The 18,023-nt window shown below is 39.6% G+C and overlaps 1 protein-coding gene across 5 annotated transcripts in view; it reads right to left on the reverse strand.

Moving 5' to 3' along the window:
- LOC116324245 (solute carrier family 12 member 7-like) overlaps positions 1 to 18,023 on the reverse strand; it is a 35,993-nt gene that overhangs the window by 12,444 nt on the left and 5,526 nt on the right. For 4 of the 5 annotated variants that reach the window (XM_031744815.2, XM_031744817.2, XM_031744812.2 and 1 more), the window contains exons 2-11: positions 12,334 to 12,425; positions 11,731 to 11,856; positions 7,025 to 7,171; positions 5,650 to 5,704; positions 4,498 to 4,628; positions 4,282 to 4,394; positions 4,092 to 4,196; positions 1,212 to 1,399; positions 948 to 1,112; positions 719 to 817 (exon numbers count right to left, since the gene is read on the reverse strand). In XM_031744815.2, coding sequence (XP_031600675.1) covers positions 719 to 817; positions 948 to 1,112; positions 1,212 to 1,399; positions 4,092 to 4,196; positions 4,282 to 4,394; positions 4,498 to 4,628; positions 5,650 to 5,704; positions 7,025 to 7,171; positions 11,731 to 11,856; positions 12,334 to 12,425 — 1,221 coding nt within the window. The remainder of the gene's footprint in view (positions 1 to 718; positions 818 to 947; positions 1,113 to 1,211; positions 1,400 to 4,091; positions 4,197 to 4,281; positions 4,395 to 4,497; positions 4,629 to 5,649; positions 5,705 to 7,024; positions 7,172 to 11,730; positions 11,857 to 12,333; positions 12,426 to 18,023) is intronic. The other variant, XM_031744813.2, reaches the window with a different exon arrangement.

Consider the following 18,023-nt stretch of genomic DNA (forward strand, 5'->3'; position numbering starts at 1 on the left):
CAGAATAAAATAGAGAACAATGTGGAAACAAAATAAATCTAAAAAACACAAAATATATGAAAATATTGAATAATAATGAAATTAAGAGATGTTTGGATCCTTGCTGGACGTCATCACTGACGTCAAACCTTTCTCAAATTTTTAGTCAAAGTAATAAGTCGTCGTGCATGACCCATTACATCTCAGTTATCATCACACCTGAGGAAACCTGGTTTTCTGCCTTTCTCCTCAGACACTAGTGTTTCAGTTTCTTCAGCTGTAGAATTTTCCTGCTCTTGTAACGTAGTAATGTAGTAGTGTCACCTCTTTCTCCACTACACCTCGAGATAAATAGGTTCCCTAATGCTGACCAACAGGGATTATTAGTGGAAACAGTGGTTTTACTTTAAATTACTTCTTAATCTCAGCTAAAAATGAGACCAAGAAGACAAGAAGTGGTGTCCCCCCAAACCCAACCTCAAGCATGCCTTTACACTTGAACACTCGTGTGAATAAGCAATTAACCCTTGGGAACACCAAGAGAGTCTTGCACTGCCACACCTGATGTCCAACTTTCCCCCACTGGTCTTTCAGGTCTGGGAGGATCAAGAACCACAAGACTCCAGAGGGGCCTTTTCTGGATTTGCTCCTTGGGGAACCAGTGGCAGTGGAAGAGTTTCTGGGTGTTCCTGTAGCAGTTCCACATACACAATCAACACATTCAGAATCTCGAGGATACAGATGAAGGATGTGGTGAGAATAGCCAGTATGGTTCCTATTGGGATGGATCTCTGGGCGTCTCTGAGATCACCTGACCTGTTAGAACCAGCCATTATACCTGAAACACAACACAAATTTTACTCATGTAAATGCATTAAAACTACAATTCCTCACGCTCAAGTCCCTTTAAACATTTATCCTAAATGATTTCACATCTTTGTATAATGTGACCACAGTAAATTGTCTACCTGTGACAGAAGGGAAGTATATTCCCACCAGCAGAGTGAAGTAGGTGGCCCAATCGTTGAAGACGTAGTTCTTAAGTTTGTCGTTGTTGGCCTCGGCTGGTACAGAAGACAGGTTTTTCTTCTCTATCACCATGTTGTCTGGGCCATAATTGCCCCACAAGTTGTCTAAAGGAAAGACAAGCACAGACTGGATAATCAATTTCATGTAGCCTGACTGTGACATAGGAGGAACTCTCAGTGGATTTTTGCTTGATGATGACGCACCATTGATGACTTCCCCCAGGACTCCCGGTGTGGCCTGGATTTCGGTCAGGTTGTTTAAGACGAAGTACTCGTCACAGGTTGCGTTGGGATATGGACTGTCACAAAAAAGCTTCCAGAGCTCCACATCTGTTTTTGCGCACTTTTCAAACATTTCATTCTTCAGAGTGCGATTCCCCAACAGACAGACACTAGAGGAGAAAAAGAGATTAAGCATTTCATAACTTGTTGCAGACACAGCCCCCCTGCATGACAAAGGAGTGTCTAATTATTATTTCTTATTGTCAGATTTGATTCATCCATGTGCATTCTACGAGGGCGACAATCTAAAATCCACCCATCCATTGTCTTCCGCTTATCCGGGGCTGGGTCGCGGGGGCAGCAGTCTAAGCAGAGAAGCCCAGCCTCTCCCCAGCTACCTCCTTCAGCTTGTCCGGGGAATACCAAGGCATTCCCAGGCCAGCCGAGAGATATAATCTCTCCAGCGTTTCCTGGGACATGCCTGGAACACCTCACCCAGGAGGCGCCCAGAAAGGCATCCTTGTCAGATGCCCGAACCACCTCAACTGGCTCCTTTCAATGTGGACGAGTAGCGGCTCTACTCTGAGCCCCTCCCGGATGGCGGAACTTCTCACCCTATCTATATGGGAGAGGCCAGCCACCCTTCGTAGGAAGCCCATTTCTGCCACTCCTCAATCTCGTTCTTTCGGTTGCTACTCACAGCTTGTGACCACAGGTGAGGGTAGGGACGTAGATCGACCGGTAAATTGAGAGCTTCGCTTTTACACTCAGCTCTCTCTTCACCACGACAGACTGGTACAGCGTCCGCATCACTCCAGCCGCAGCACCAATCCGTCTGTCGATCTCCCGCTCCCTTTGGCGTCACTCATGAACAAGACCCCGAGATACTAAAACTCTTCCACTTGGGGCAAGAGTGGTCCCTGACCCGGAGTGGGCACTCCACTCTTTACCGGCTGAGAACCATGGCCTCAGATTTGGAGGTGCTGATTCTAATTCCCACTGCTTCACACTTGGCTGCGAACTGCTCCAAAACAACCTGAAGGCCATCACCTGATGAAGCCAACAGAACCACATCATCCGTGAAAAGCAGAGATGAAACTGTGAGACCACCCAAGTGAAAGTCTTCCACCACTTGGCTATGCCTAGAAATTCTGTCCATAAAAATTATGAACAGAATCGGTGACAAAGGGCAGCCCTGGCGGAGCCCATCACCCACGAGGAACGAGTCCGACTTATTGCCGGCTATGCGGACCAAGCTCTTGCAACGGTATTATAAGGATCGAATGGCCCATAGCAATGGGCCAAACACCGCTTAATCCTGGAGAACCCCCCACAGGACATCCCGAGGGTCTAAAATCTCAATCTAAAATAATTATAGCGTCTTGCCTCATCTGACTTTGTCTATCATCAAGACAGTTTGTTTACTGCACCCATTTATTCTTTTTGAGCATACCACTCAGGTATGTCTGTCTGTGGAACAGGTGCTAGCTTTACAGATACATATTGGTGTCAGAATTTGAAGATGTTCAGTGCAGTACTGAGTAAAGGACAGCAGAAGTAACGGTGCCAAGGTATTCAAGATCCCTTCCAACTTTACACTCTTGTTACAGTCGCCATCTCTTGGATGTCTTATGTAAATTTCAAATACCCATGCTAATACATACAATCTTTTTTTTTTAATAGTATCTAATTTTGAACAAAAAGCAAAGAAAACCAGCTGAAAGAGACTACAAACGACAGTTTTACTTTTGTGCAAGGAAAACAGATCTCATACAGTTACTCTAAGATGTTATTTTAAGGTTTTCCTAAAACTCCCCGAAGTCTTCAGTTTCTCCCATATTGGCTTCTTTGCATTGGCTCCCTGTTAAATCTAGAATCACATTTAAAATCCTTCTCCTCTCTTACAAGGTCTTGAATAATTAGGCACCATCTTATCTTAATGACCTCATAGTACCATATCAACCCAATAATGCACTTTGTTCTCAGACTGCGGGTTTACTTGTGGTATTTAAAAATAGATTGGGACGCTGAGCCTTCAGCTTTCAGGCCCCTCAGGAGACAGACACTATCTCTAACTTAAAGATTAGATTCAAACTTTTCTTTTTGATATTGCTTGAGTTAGGGCTGCATCACTTGACACCGAATCCTCCATTAGTTATGGTGCAGTTATTAGTTTTCACACTCATACTTTCATTGTGTATAAGTAATGAAAGAGCGTATCTTGTACTTCCTAACCTCACCCCCAGCTGATCATTGCAGATGGCCGCCGTCCCTGAGCCTGGCTCTGCCAGAGGTTTCTTTCTGTTAAAAGGGAGTTTTTCCTTCCCACTATTGCCAAAACGCTTTCTCACAGAGGGTCATCTGATTTCAGGGTTTACCTTATTAAAATAAATATAAAGCATGTACTGAATTGAATCTCAACTCTTCAAAAGCTGTATATCACTGCACCATTTTCCTCCCCCTTACATATGAACTGAAATCTGACTGTACAGTGTGCAGAAAGACAGAAGCTGTTTTTCATATTTTTTCCCTTCTATTCACCAGATGAAGACAAATCATATCAGAGGTTAAAATACACATCTGACGGAATGCATCTAAAAGGTGTTTCAAGTTATGTGATTGTTTCTTGCAGCTTCACACAATCACGTATAAACACTTACCCAAGTACTTAAAACAAACTTTGCAGTGGTTGCAAACTAACTAACTAATCCAGTTCCTTATCTTAGAAAAAGGATAAATCAGCTGTAGTACAATAAATTGCTTAAAATGTATCTGTAAGCACTGACAGTACGTGATTTTCACTGTCAGAGAAAACATGCCAGCACTTCATAAAAAGTGGTTGCTCAGCCATTAGTCACTCACCTAAAGTTTGAGGGTTTGATGGCCGTCTTGATGGCTCCTGCATAAGTGGCCATGATAGACAGAACCACACAGGACAGAAACACCAGAGCCAGCTTGTTTACATACCTGCAGACAGAAGGAGAGGGCCAAATGTGAGCCTGTGCGGTGTGTTCTTTTGTTTGCGTGTGTCAGATGGTGAATGGAAACTTACTTCACCCCTACAAACACAACCAGTGCCATCAGGAGCAGGCAGCAGGTGCCATAGATTCGCATGTCGTTGGCCGTTGTTTCTTTGACCACTTTTTCTGGTGGAATGATGTAGAGCTGGTAGATTGTAAAGAGAAAAATCAGATTGATCGAGGGATTAATGTGCAATCAGAAGGGCACTGACATGGCTGCCTCCTTGTAGGACATAGAGTTTACAAACCAAAAGAATCTCTATGGTTCCAAGAATGTACAAGGATCCAGCGAAGGTGGTTCCCAGGTACAAACAAAGTCCCACAGCACCTCCAAACTCTGGACCCAAGGATCTGGAGATCATGTAATACGAGCCACCAGCTGTCAAGAAGTGATTAAAAAATAAATTTTTACTGGTTTCATATCTACACATACACAAATGTAGAAAAATAAATAATGTAAATAAAATGCAAATAAAGTTTCCAGTGAAAAACTAATAGTTGCCTGAGTTCCTGTGTTCATAGACCATAAAACTGTTTGAGAATGTTTTCTTTTAGCTCACAGGGATTACTTGCATCATGCTGACCTCGCTGTTTGATATAAACATCGATTATTTTACCAGCATCTACATAACATAAAATAACAGAAAATATGGATAATTGGTCCCCTTTAAAATTGGACTCTGTCTATTTGCAGCTTTTGTGCATTACATTAGATTTCATATATTAGCTACTGAGAATATTCCACCTGAGAATTTTCAGTATTTAAATATCTCCAGAGTACCAAACTCACCATATCAAGTTATTCTGAGATTGTCAGAGCCCAACCGATTCAGGATTTTTAAGACTGATATTTGGTGATTTAAAAATCCAATATTCTGACATATCGAACTATTTTTTCTCTTTCAGACACAAAACAAACTGATCTGGCCACTGTTTGTTATGTGCATTTAGTTATTTACTCATTTGTGCTAAATGTATAAACTGTATGTATGTATCAAGTGGTTGTTGTGTTTGTGGTATTACAAACAAGTGTGTTGCCAACAGGGAAAATGCAGAGTGTCCCTTCTGGACAAGCTATGCAACACTGACACTCATAACATCAATGCCTCTTCTTTACTTTTTCTATAATCGAAATCAGATGCCAATACCAATCTATCAGCAAATAGCAGATATCGGCTGATAACACTGGCATGCCAAAAAATTGGTTGTTCTCTACACAGTGTGCAGAATTAGCTTGCTCTCACACAACGATATAGTTTAAAAAATATTTCGTATGCTGTGCTAATCATAGCTAAATTCAAACGCTGTATGATCTCACTCACAATTGCAGCTATTTTTTTAGACTGCATGTGCATACATCTCTTGGACCGTAAAAGCAAATCAAATAATTCATTATGTACCTGGGACAACTCCATTTGTTGCAATGGCACTCATTGATATAGCTGTAAGCAATGTCTGCATGAAAAAAGCAAAAGAAAACAGGACAGATGATCACCAGTGGATGGTTTGTAAAAGCAACATAAAAGAAAGAAAAATAAATGAAAATAACATTGACCAGCTTGTGTTTTCATTGTAAAAAGAAATAAGTTGTCAAGGTGCAAGCATCATGCTCAGATAATAGTTCTTTGAGTTGCAGCTGAGCGGAAGTATAATGTGTTATTAAAATACAAAGTAAGTAGTGCAAATACCTGAAAACAGTCACTGAAGTCTCTGATTAGAATTAGGAATGCAATAATGTGAAACACAAAAGCATGCAGAGTACTAAATACTATGTTGTTTTGTGGAATATGCCAGTGAAAAAACATTCCAGCCTTTTGTTTCCACTCCATCAAACACAAATAGTTGCCTAAATTTAGCAGAATCAGTGAAAGCACCAGTGTCAATCTGAGTGTGACTGAGGGCCACGCTGAAAATCAGAAACACTGAAGTACAGTCATATATTTATGTGTTTTGTATTTATTGTACTTAGTCAAGAAAAATAAGCTTGATTGTCTCACTCTGCAATGTTTGAGTTTTACTCAAACACTGTTGGAAAATTCATTTAAAAAAATGAAAGCTATGAAAGCTAAAGTTTTGCTGCACCGTACAGCCAAGCTCTGTGCAGTGAAACTGGTTACAAATAGCAACAAATAAAAAAATGCATATAAACTTTGTTTCTCCAGAGAGATTCAAACAGCGAGAGAGTCTCTGTTTCCAGGAGATTTGTTCTAGAAGGTTTCTCCAAGGTTTTACTGAATGAGCCCTTCTGTTAGGATGCGTCTTTTCACTTCACTGACTTTCTGCCCGTTGCCCCGCTAACGGGGAGGAACTTTAAGTGTAAAACACAGACACAAGAAAAACGACACCACTGGCATCATCACCTCTATCGCCTGTCATCTCTTTGGTGTGGAGCATGAGAGCGTGGCAGGGTGAGTCTATAATGTAAGGGGGTTGTAGTTTGCAGATTGTTCGCATCACATCACATGAGTGCTGAGCATTCAAGTTCAAACTTTGAAACAGACACTTCTCTGTCTGGCCATCTGGAGCTACTGACGTATGAGCTGCGGTTGTAAATAAGACTGGTTTTCTGCTCGTTTTGGGGACTCGGACAAAGACATTAATGCTCAGCACACCATAAATTCAGAGGAGCTGTGATTGGTGTGCCGTAAATCTCACACTCAATCACAGCTACGTCACTGATGGCTGGCCAAGAGGGACAGTTCGTTTAGCACCACTGCCACATTTTGAGACAAATTAAGCAGGCCAGCTTGTCATCTGAAGCTGTCAATTACTCACGCAGATGCAGCACATGGAGACAATGGCGAAAGATCCGAGAATTCCTGCTGTGCCGACAATCCAGGTGAGACGCAGAAAGAGAATCACCCCCAGAATGTTCTGCATGCAGGGCAGGTAGACCCCAATGAATGTTCCCATATGGGGGACCTGCCGACAGACAAACACACATGCACAAAGGTGAGAGTGAGTCTCGAATCATTTCACTGTTACTGAGGAGATTCTGTTTTTTTTTACTGTAAACATGAGAGTAGGCTGCAATGTGGGGAAATCCAACATGTGTCCCTCCACACAGCCACACCAAGCCACTTAAAAAACTTCTTCTCATTCAAAGTGTTAAATTACAAAGCACATCCTGCATTTAACATTACTGTATGTTTACAGTGCTTCAGCATGTTATCCTCTGTTTAAGATGCATCAAATTTAATGCCACTTACTTCTAGTTAAAGCTAAAAATAATTTCTTGCGTTTTCAAAGACTCTACAGTCAGATTTTGGTGGTCATCATGCCCAGGGTTAGCGTCAGGTTTTCTTTTAGCCACGTGCCGTTTCACAAAATGAAACACTCACCAAAAAGTAAGGGAACAACTAAATCATACATCCTATCTTGATTGGCGAAAAATCAAGTTACTGACTACACTGTATGACAAAGGTCAGCAGAAACCAAAATCATCAGCACAAAATATGACATTATTCACTTTGATTTTAATTACATGCGTATAAAACTTGTCGATAGGTTAAACAGTTTTACTGCAGAAAATAAGGCTAAAAAAATAGTATTTTCGAGATAACCTTGTACTTAACACAACTTGCAGAAAATGAAAAAATCAGACGGAAAATATGAAAAATGAAATCACACTGAAGCTGTCATTTACCGACTGTAACATCAAGGCTCATTAAAAACACCAGCAGGGTCGCATAACTTGAATGATTTAAGTGCAGTATAGCATTAGCAATGCGGATTACAATAAACAAGCACATACATACTGTATACGCACGCCTCCACAAACACCAAAGAGCACGTACCATTTTCTGACATGCAAACATTGTGTCCTGTGCTTTCTCCATTACACTCAGCTGTTTGTCAAAATGCTGCAAAGTGCCTGCTGTGGATTTCCAAACCTCCCACATCTTCTCCTTTCTGTTACACTGCCTTGCTCTCCTGCCTGTTTTCTTCCCTTCACTGGCTCTATGCTGTCTGAGCCGTTTAAGTTAAAGGTCCAGATCCTCTACAGAGCTCTCAGCTATCATTCAGGGGGCGGGTTTTAGTCAAACATCATCAATGCTTCCACATAGAGGAACAGACCAAGGTCCCACTGTCTTGTCAATGACTAATGATGTTTTTGACTTTAGCAAAACCACAAAAGGGACAGAAATTGTTGGAATGAAAGTGTCTTCTCAGTTAAAAGCCCGCTTTCTGCAGCACGTACAACTTTTGCCACAAAGCAGTCAGTTTTGAAACATATTTTATTGTGTGTTTGTCTGCTTTTTTTTTTTTTTTTTTTTTAAACCTGTAGACCTGTGGTCAAAGGCTAGCTGTTTCTCTGTGTATCCGGTTAATAAGCCACTCTAACAGACTATTGGCAGTAGCTTGACAGTTATCAAAGTCACCCACCCAGGTAACATCTGTACAGACGTTTTACCAGGAAAAATGTTGTAGTTTTTCTCTTCAGTTTGAGTTGAAGAAAATTGGTCTTCCTGATCACATTTCCATACCAGGCAGTTTATTTAAGCACAAAGGAGATGAAATCAATCTTATGACTTAATGAAGGTGGTTGTTAACAATCTCTCATCTAAGTCCTGATAAAAAGAAACAACTGTTAATGCGCTGTATGTTTGGTTTATTGCATCTTGTATTGAACTGGCTGCCTGCACTGTATTTGTAAAATCCCCAGCTCTATCACATGAAGCTCAAGTGATTAAAGATGGATAGATTTTTAAAAAAAATCTGAAAATGTAGTCTTTTCTGCCTCAAACTCTTCTGTTTTCTCTCTCTGTCCCACCATTTGACCTATTTTCACTCGCTCTTGGCTCAGTTTTTGTTCACTAGTTTTTGGCAATATTTTCAAAGCAACTGAAAGATTTTAGGAGTGTGAGACCTTGAGGAGGATTATGGTAAGACATTCAGACTAACGGTTCACAGAATGAGTTTCCACCTCTGGTTGATGTGGGCCTAATCTGTGAACAAAGTGAAAAAATATCATTGCAGTCCATCGTCGTCATTGTGCACAGTGCAGAAGAAGGAACAAGCAGGCCTTTGGGCTCCTATTGTTCATGTTTGTGTTGCTGTCAGTCCTTTAGCTTAACTTATGTTGAAGACACCAGAAATCAAACAAACTAGTGCATCTCAAAAAATCTGAATATTATGAAAAATGTTCTTATTTTTTTAAATTTAACTCAATAAGATAAATTTCCAAAAAGTCTATATTCATTATATGAAAAGTAAATGTTAAAGGGTGTGGCTTACAGCTCATGGAAATCAAAGAAAATGGTCATTTGGACTAAATTCCCATTCAAACAGCATAAAGATGTACGTCTTGGTCCAGTTCTGTACATGTAACCGTGGTCGGGGAAAGACTGATGACTCAGCAGTTGTTCAGATGATGATCATCAACAGCACCCACAATGAGGATAAACCACATAAGGTCACTGCTGAAAAGGCTGGCTGTTTGCAGGGTGCAGTAATAAAGTATATTAATGGAAAGCTGACTCGGAGGAAAAAGTGTGGTACAAAAAGGTGCATAAATAACAGGCCTGACTGCAGCTTTGATGTCGATTATGATGTTTGACGACGTCATGTTCGTTTCAAGAGCTCTGGAGAACTTTGCAAGCAACGGTCTGACGCTGGTTGCATCGAGAACCATCATGCACCGACGTCTTCAGGAAGGGAGCTACTATCGTCATACACCTAATTTCAAGCCAGTCCTGTAACGGAAACATCAAAAGCTTTTCACCTGGCCTAAGAACAAAAGAAACTGGACTGATACACAGCAGTCCAAAGTCCTCTTTTTGATGAATGTAAGGTTTGTATTTCTTTTTGAAATGAGGGTCCTCTCGTCTGGAAGAAGTGGAGAAAGCATAGAATCCGAGGTGTTTGAAGCCACTGAAAATAAAATCCACACTTTCCCACTTTATTAATTGCATTGCAATAACATCTACTGGTGTTTTTAACAATAGCTGTTTTAAAAAATCTGCTAGTACTAGTTAGTACGCAGATTTTTTAAAACGACAAAACAATAGGGCAGCAAGGTGATGTTTGCATGTTCTCCCCATGTATTTGTGGCTTTTCTCTGGGTACTCTGTCTTCATCCCGCAGTTAAAAGACATGCAGTTAGTTTGGTTAGGTTAATTAGTGATTCTAAATTGCCTGTAGGTTTGAATGTGGCTGTAAATGGCTGTCTGTCTCTCTACATTAGGCCTGTGACAGATGGATGTCCTTTGACAGCTGGGATATGCCAGGCCCCTGGGATCCTGAACCGGATAAGTGCAAGAAAATGGTTTGCTGGATGGATAAAAAGATAATTAAGGCTATCATCTTGAAATAAACAACACCATAGGGTACTTTAAAAGGCTGGTTTCAAAACATGGAAACAACATAAACTAAATGTAAGGATTAAATATCTTCTTATTTGGTATAAGGATGCAGTAATAGTAACTTAACTAACATAGAGTAACTTTACAGTCTGATCCTTAAAATTGTGGGTCTGTGTCTGTATCTCAACACTTTCTGACTGCACTGTTTAGCATAAAACGTCTGGTCTCTATAGATAATTACCACTTCACAACAACTTCTTGGGGTTATTTTTCATATTAACTCAACCTTTGAACTTGAGGATCAAAATTAGGATGTTTACACAGCTGCTGTGTACTCTGCTAATTCGATTCAGGGAACTGAATGAAACACTAAACGTCCTTTTTTGTTTATGCTGCCTTTTAGAGCATGTTTCATGGAATTGTATCATAAAAAAACATGCTTGTCCACCGGGACATTATGGCGGCCTTTACACTAGTTCAAAAAAAAAAAAAAATAAAATAAAAAAATCATTAACATCAAGACATAATAAAAGTTATCTTGTCCTTGGTAAAAAGACAGGACCAGGACACATTGCAGTCACTGAGTTAAATGCTCACAAATGAACTGAAGCAATGTCTATAATGATGTTAGGGTGGCTTAATGTGGAGAAACTGATATTCTGCTGAAATTTCACTTGTTTTACCCAAATCTGTTTTTTTCTAAAAGAGGAAAAGCATTTTTCACTGTTTTTATTCTATCATCTATCTATCTATGCATGTCTTATTCGATGACAGTTTTGAATAATGTTGCACATGGCCCAAAAACTAAAAGAAGTTTGATGATGTCCAGACTCTACTGAACATCTCTTTCACATAATACAATCCAGTCTTTAGATATGTTAATGAGCTGCTGGTTACATTTTATGCTGAAACAGAATGTGCTTGTATATCGAAAAATAAAAACAGGATGGTAGATGAAAAAGATAAGCAGATATTCCAGACGAAAAGAAAGGCCTTCTTGTGTACAGATGTAATCGGTGCTGAAATTTTTATTGCGGATGATAAAAATCCTGCCAGAACAGATCTCAGCAGAAAGCACTCTGAGCGTTGAGGACTACTCTAAGGACTATGAAGGCGCAAAGCACGCATGCTTTTATTAATCAAAGTTCTGCTGGCTCAAAAACAGGAGTCACGTACCATGACTGCAGCCCTCCTGACTCCATCCTCGGCTTCCTCATGCTCACGAACACCCTGGGTTAGGTTGGTGTAATTAGCCAGTTTGTTGAGAAAAGATGAAACCATGGGGGTACTGTCCATTTCTTCCTGTAATCAGACAGAGAACATATAAAAATAAAGAATAATTCAGGCCTTTCAAGCACAACCATGAAATATTTCCTATGGTATGCTCCTTACAGACTCCCTTTATTGACTCCAAGATCTTTATTGTGTATGTATGTAGCACATTTTCCATGTACAAATGACTTTTTTAAGGCCAGTGAGTGAACAGATTTTAAGATAACTGAGACCTTCTCAGATTGATTTTGTATATGAGAGATTTGGGACAAACTAAACAGAAGCACTCAATGATCCCAGTCTGACTTTCTTCCTATTGTAAAAATTTAAAAACTGCAACCATCTGGTCACACAGTCCTGTCTTTAACTTTTGTGATGCTGCTTGTTAATAATGTTACATAATAACAAAAACTTACTATATCTTAGATACCATTTAAATTGTTAGCAGCATGTTTTGGTCTATACGTATTAAAAACAGACAAATCATTCATTTTTAATTTATCTTACCTCAAACAAGGCCATGTTCTTGCCTTCATAGTATGTCTCTGTGTCCATGTCTGGGTTGATGAATGCAGAGGACTCTCTCCGGTTGTCATCTTCTTTTGAGTTAAAAAAGGAGAAAAAAGAAAGAACCAATGAATAAACAGGCAAGAGGCTGACAGAATCATCAGATGTGTATTTTCATTTGGATTTAACTAATTGTCACTGCAGAATTAGCTTACTGACCGCCTCTTGTATGTTGATGTTATAACTGGTTGCTCTTAAACAAGGACAGAGTTGTAGAAGACTTCAAAAAGGTGCGAGTCTACCTGGACCAACAGTGTCATCAGTTCTTAGTGAAATTAATGGGTGTTTTTCTATGTAGGCTACTTGTCTCATTTTCAGCATGGTAATCCTAGTGAGCAGCCAGCGTCACCCATACTCATCCCCATGAGTATTCCATGTTTTGTTTTGTTTTTTACTGTTAGCACGTAAATAAATGTGTCACGGCTGGTGTGATCCTATTGATGGATCTCTGTCAGTATTATGTTAGCAACGTTACCAGAACCAATGATAGTCTGCTGTCCAAAGTCTCTCTAATAGTTAATGCAAATGACCTGCATAGCTACTACTCTTACTGACCACGAAAGACCGATGCCACATCAGGGGCAGTAACTGCGGTTTAATGTCGTCCCAAGGATTCCTAAGTATGGGTTTTGTTGGACCTGTACATCAAACTACTGGGCCAGAGCTGCAACCATTGCCTTTGTAAAAACAGCACGAGACTACATTACATGGTCCAGGCTGTATTTGATATAGCTGTACTCTGTGATAACTGTGTCGAGTACCATTTATAGAGAATCAGGGGTCAAAGGTTTGATCCCCTGCAGACAAATGAAGGCTTTGGCCACACTTTAAGCTTTTAGTTTTGCTAACAGCTTTTGTATGCCACTTAAAGACACAGTGGCTTAGATTAACATTATGACTGGCCTGTTCAGACTGGCTTCTTTTGCCCCTGGTTGTCATGCAGTGATCTTTGACTGTTAGATATGGCATATTATCACACTCACATCACAGTGTTGTAGGCTACTCTGTCGCCTTGAAGAGCCCAGGGACTTACATGGATTTGGTGATTGTTGAAGATAAATTAATGAGGATAGTGTACCGTAGATGCACATGACATAGTGAAGATTGTAAGAAAATTTCGCTTGCGGTATTGAGTGAAAAAGAATATTGGTATGAAAGCTGCTTTTTCAACATTCATGCAACAAAAAATATAAAAATATACAGCAAGACACTCTGGCTTTTAAAATAAGATTACAGAAGGGTTATATACCCAGGGTTATAGAGTCGGGGCAACAGTTTTGCTCAGATAGCCTCTTCTAAGCTGGGACTATTGCTCAATATTCAGTACTATTATCTAGGGAGACCATATCAAAGATAGCGTGTGACTAGTACATTTTGTTATATGGAGATATTCTGAGATGCAATAAACAGCTTTCAAATGTTCATCTCAGTGATGCAACCCACCAAGAGGCAGGATATCATTGGAAAACAACAATGAGATAGTGATTATGTAGTGTAAGCCTGCCACTAACAGCTGTTTAAGTCCAATGGCATATCATAGGATGAGGTCGCTCATAAACACACATCCAGACATTCCACTTCTACACAGAGAAGCTCTTGGTTGTCCCACTTTACAAGTGTTGTTAAGTGTTATCCAAAGAGTGATGAATTGTATGTATAAGCATTCATACAGTTTTAGTGACCAAACCAGAATAGAGGATATGCCATGTTTGATACTGCACTAGGGCTGCCACGATTAGTCGACTAGTCACGATTACGTCGACTATCAAAATCGTCGACGACTAATTTAATAGTCGACGCGTCGTTTGAAGCTTTGTAAGATCACAAAAGACGCAGGAATAAGTAGTAGGATTTGAGAGTGTAATAACGGACTGAAACAGAAGATGGCAGCACTGCATGTACAAGGATGCCCGCTGCCCTTAAAGGCAAAAGAAGAAGAAGAAGCTGTGTCCCAGAATTCATAGCGCGGCCCTGCTCAGTTTCCAACAATGGCGGCAGCTAGTTAGTTTTAATATTACTCTTATTATTCTTTCTGGGTCACAAAATAAACGTTTAACATGTTTTCAGGCGAGAATGTAGCTGTGTAAACTTCCAATATCTGCTCAGCTTATCAAGACACCACATATTTTCAAAAGCGCTCAGACGTTTTCGGAGACATCTGTTACACACAGCTCGATAGCTAGCCGGGGACAAGGCTCACTAGAGCCGGTGAGAACACCGGACTCGTTTTCAAACCCACCGCTGTCTTTCACTACTCAGGTTAAACATGATATATTAGTCACTTAGATAACTTAAAAATGTTATTGTTTGGCTTTTTTTTTAGTATTTTATTTGTTCCTGGCTAAATCAGTTTGGCTGAGATTAAAGTTATAATTTTACACAGCTGAATAAACGTCAAGCAGACAACTGATTATCAGAAGTGTGAGATGCTTGAGAACATACTTCGGTGTCCTGTTATATTTTAGATAGCAAGGAGCAGACGGCTGAGTTTATTAAACTCCACCGAAACAATCTGCAGATTTCATTAAAATTTAATAAATTATCATCTTGTCTTTATTTTTAGTTAGCGCATACCTTAAACACTGTAGCTGTAAGCTAATGATAGTCATTTAAGAGCAGATGCATGCTGGTGCAATAAGCTGTATGTTTTACGTCCAATGGATGCATGATCTGATTAGTCGACTAATCGCAAAAATAATCGGTGACTAGTCGACTATCAAAATAAGCGTTTGTGGCAGCCCTATACTGCACATAAGGTTGTTTGCTTTGGGTCATTAGTTGCTCCTTTTTCTTTTCGTCCACCCTTCCAATCTCTTAGCTCAAGGGTGGGGAACTCCAGGCCTCAAGGGCCGGTGTGCTGCAGGTTTTAGATATCAACCTGGGTCAACACACCTGAATCAAGTGATTAGTCCATTACCAGGCCTCTGGAGAACTTCAAGACATGTTGAGGAGGTATTTTAGCTGTGAAATCAGCTGTGTTGGATCAAGAACACATCTAAAACCAGCATGACACAGGCCCTTGAGGCCTGGAGTTGGACAAATTCAGGCTGTAGACTATCCCAGCCGTCATAGAGCGAAATATCAGCATCATTTCCTAATCAGTCCATAAAACGTCCAGACATGCATTTTTATAAAAAAATCTTTTTGCATACACGAACTCTAGTCTGTTTTACTTGTAAATGTAGAGGTTTTTTCACTTTCACTCTTACCCGTCTTTCATCTGCTTTAACCCAACCCTCAAAAATGTGTTACTCTATCTGTGGTATGTATGTTTGCTTATTCATGCCCTAAAGCTATCGGTTACTAACGAAACTATATCAGCAAACTCTAACTCTAATCATATTCACTAACCTTTGATTCAATGTTACTGATCTTTAAAAGTTTGTTTTTGCAAATCCTTGTGTCTGAATTAGGGTGGCTATACCTCTGGCGGTAGAGCAGATCATTTACTAATTCGACGGTTAGCGTTTCAATCCTAGGCTGCCAATTATCCTTGGGCAAGCAACTAATCCCAAGTCTCTGATGCATCCATTGGAGTGTGAACGTTAGATACGTAGAAAAAAGTGCTTGGGTGAATGAGGCAAGTTGTACAATGCTATGAGTCCTCAAGTGTAAAAATGCGCTATATAAGAACCAGCACATGTGAATTGGTTTTGAATATTGCAAAGTGAAACAGATTATCAAAAGAATGTGAAGTAAAAACTGCTGTGACTTAATGTCTAAAATGCTTTTGTATTCTGCCAAAGAGATATCAAGTAAGGTTGAATTCGAGCCGGGCTATACTTTCATGGGATAGCAATTTGTTCCACAAGATGTCGTAGATGTTGTGGCAAGCCAGTGTAACCTCAGAAGTCATTAAAAACACAGTCATAGTAAAATGACATCCTGGGTAAATTCAAAGCTTCTTAATGGGATTAAATATATCAAAAGTTCATATGTGAATACTTTTCAACAGAACCACTGGTGAAACAGAGCCTATTTCACCAGTGGTGCAAGTTTTAGATAAAAAATGTTACGTGTGAAATCTAGATAGACAATACAAGCACACACACTACACTTCAAGGTCTATAAAGAATCGACTATTTATTAGCTGAATTACATGGTAAAATCCATGAACATGATATATTGTTGATCAATAGCACAAATGGGTTAGCTTGGAGTCCTATGTGTGTGTCACTGTCCAGTGTCCTTATGAGCTACTTTTTTCCTTTTCTCTTTCCCCTCACTACATAAGCAGTCGCGGCAGATGACTGCCCTGTTAAAATTGAGTTTTTCCTCCAATGGTGTCCCAGGGCACACCATCTAGGAAACAAGCATTTGAAAGGGACTGCTGTACATAGCTGCATAAAGCAACGTTAATTTCAAGCCACATCTGTTGGTGTACAGTACCCCAGTTTTTTATGATCTAAACCTCACATGCCAGTGTTTTATTTTTCTAATAGTTTACTTTTGAAAACAACGTCAGATTGCATTCATTTTCTTTATAGATCTTGTCAGAACTGTTTGATGGGGAACATGGTCTGTCATCATATAGTCATGTCAGACAATTTGCAAATCATCATATTATCAGGTAAAAATCTAAAGACTTCTAAAATGGGCTGAGTTCTAAATGTCCTCTGAAAGTTCATTGAGTGAGCATAAAGGACTCTTGACAGGTTGATGCAATAATCATGTTAACCAGCAGAGGTCTCCATTTCAATATGTACAACAGCAAAATGCCACATAGGCTTTGTCTATGTACAGTAAATGTTTAATTCCATTTAAATTACTAAAACACACTAAAATCCATTTGACACATATATGTTGTTATTAAGTGTCAATTAATCTGCAAAAAATGATATGTTTGCTAAAGTGAGTATAAAAAATATATATAAAAATTATTTTTGCAATCTGACATTTGGCACAAATATTTTTTCTTTACAGAAATATATGTTATGTTGCTTAGGATGAACAACTCACATGATCTTTGGAAAACAAGTACAAAACTCAAAACTAGACTTTTTAAAAAAAATTATTTAAAAAAAATAAAACAAACAGGTATTATAAACGACGTCTCGGAGCACACCTGCAGGACCAGCCCACCAGGTATCTGTGGCATGTGATTTGAGAGCCCCTGGGTTAGAATGACAAACAAACAAACAAAAACACAAACCCAAGCCCTGTGAACACTCCCTGTACAACTTAGCTAGTGACAGTTTGACCCAAAATAGACTTCCTTTAAACAGGAAACAGGGTGGCAGCTGCTTTTGGCAGTTCTCCAACTCCAAAGGGCTAACATATGGAAAACAGAGCTACACATGATGATTTATGTCCTTTGCGCTGGAAAAAGAAGGAGGACATGAGAACCACCTCGAAATGAAACAGACAAATGCAATGAAGACATTTAATGCTGAGTTTAGGAAATCTGCTGGACTGATTAAATTACAAGAGGAGTATCTAAGGTGTAAAGAGCAACAGTGGTATAAAACTGACCGGATAAAACCACAGGTGAAAATCTCCATTTCCCATTCATGTAAACAAGGATGATAAAAACCAGTTTTGGCATGTAATTTTCATTCCCTTGTTAGGCAAATGTTTAAACACAATATTAAACTTCTTAAATAATAGTTTCAAGAATGTGCAACAGGTTC

This window comes from Oreochromis aureus, linkage group 18, assembly GCF_013358895.1.
Source record: "Oreochromis aureus strain Israel breed Guangdong linkage group 18, ZZ_aureus, whole genome shotgun sequence".
In the NCBI taxonomy this organism is placed as follows: Eukaryota; Metazoa; Chordata; class Actinopteri; order Cichliformes; family Cichlidae; genus Oreochromis; species Oreochromis aureus.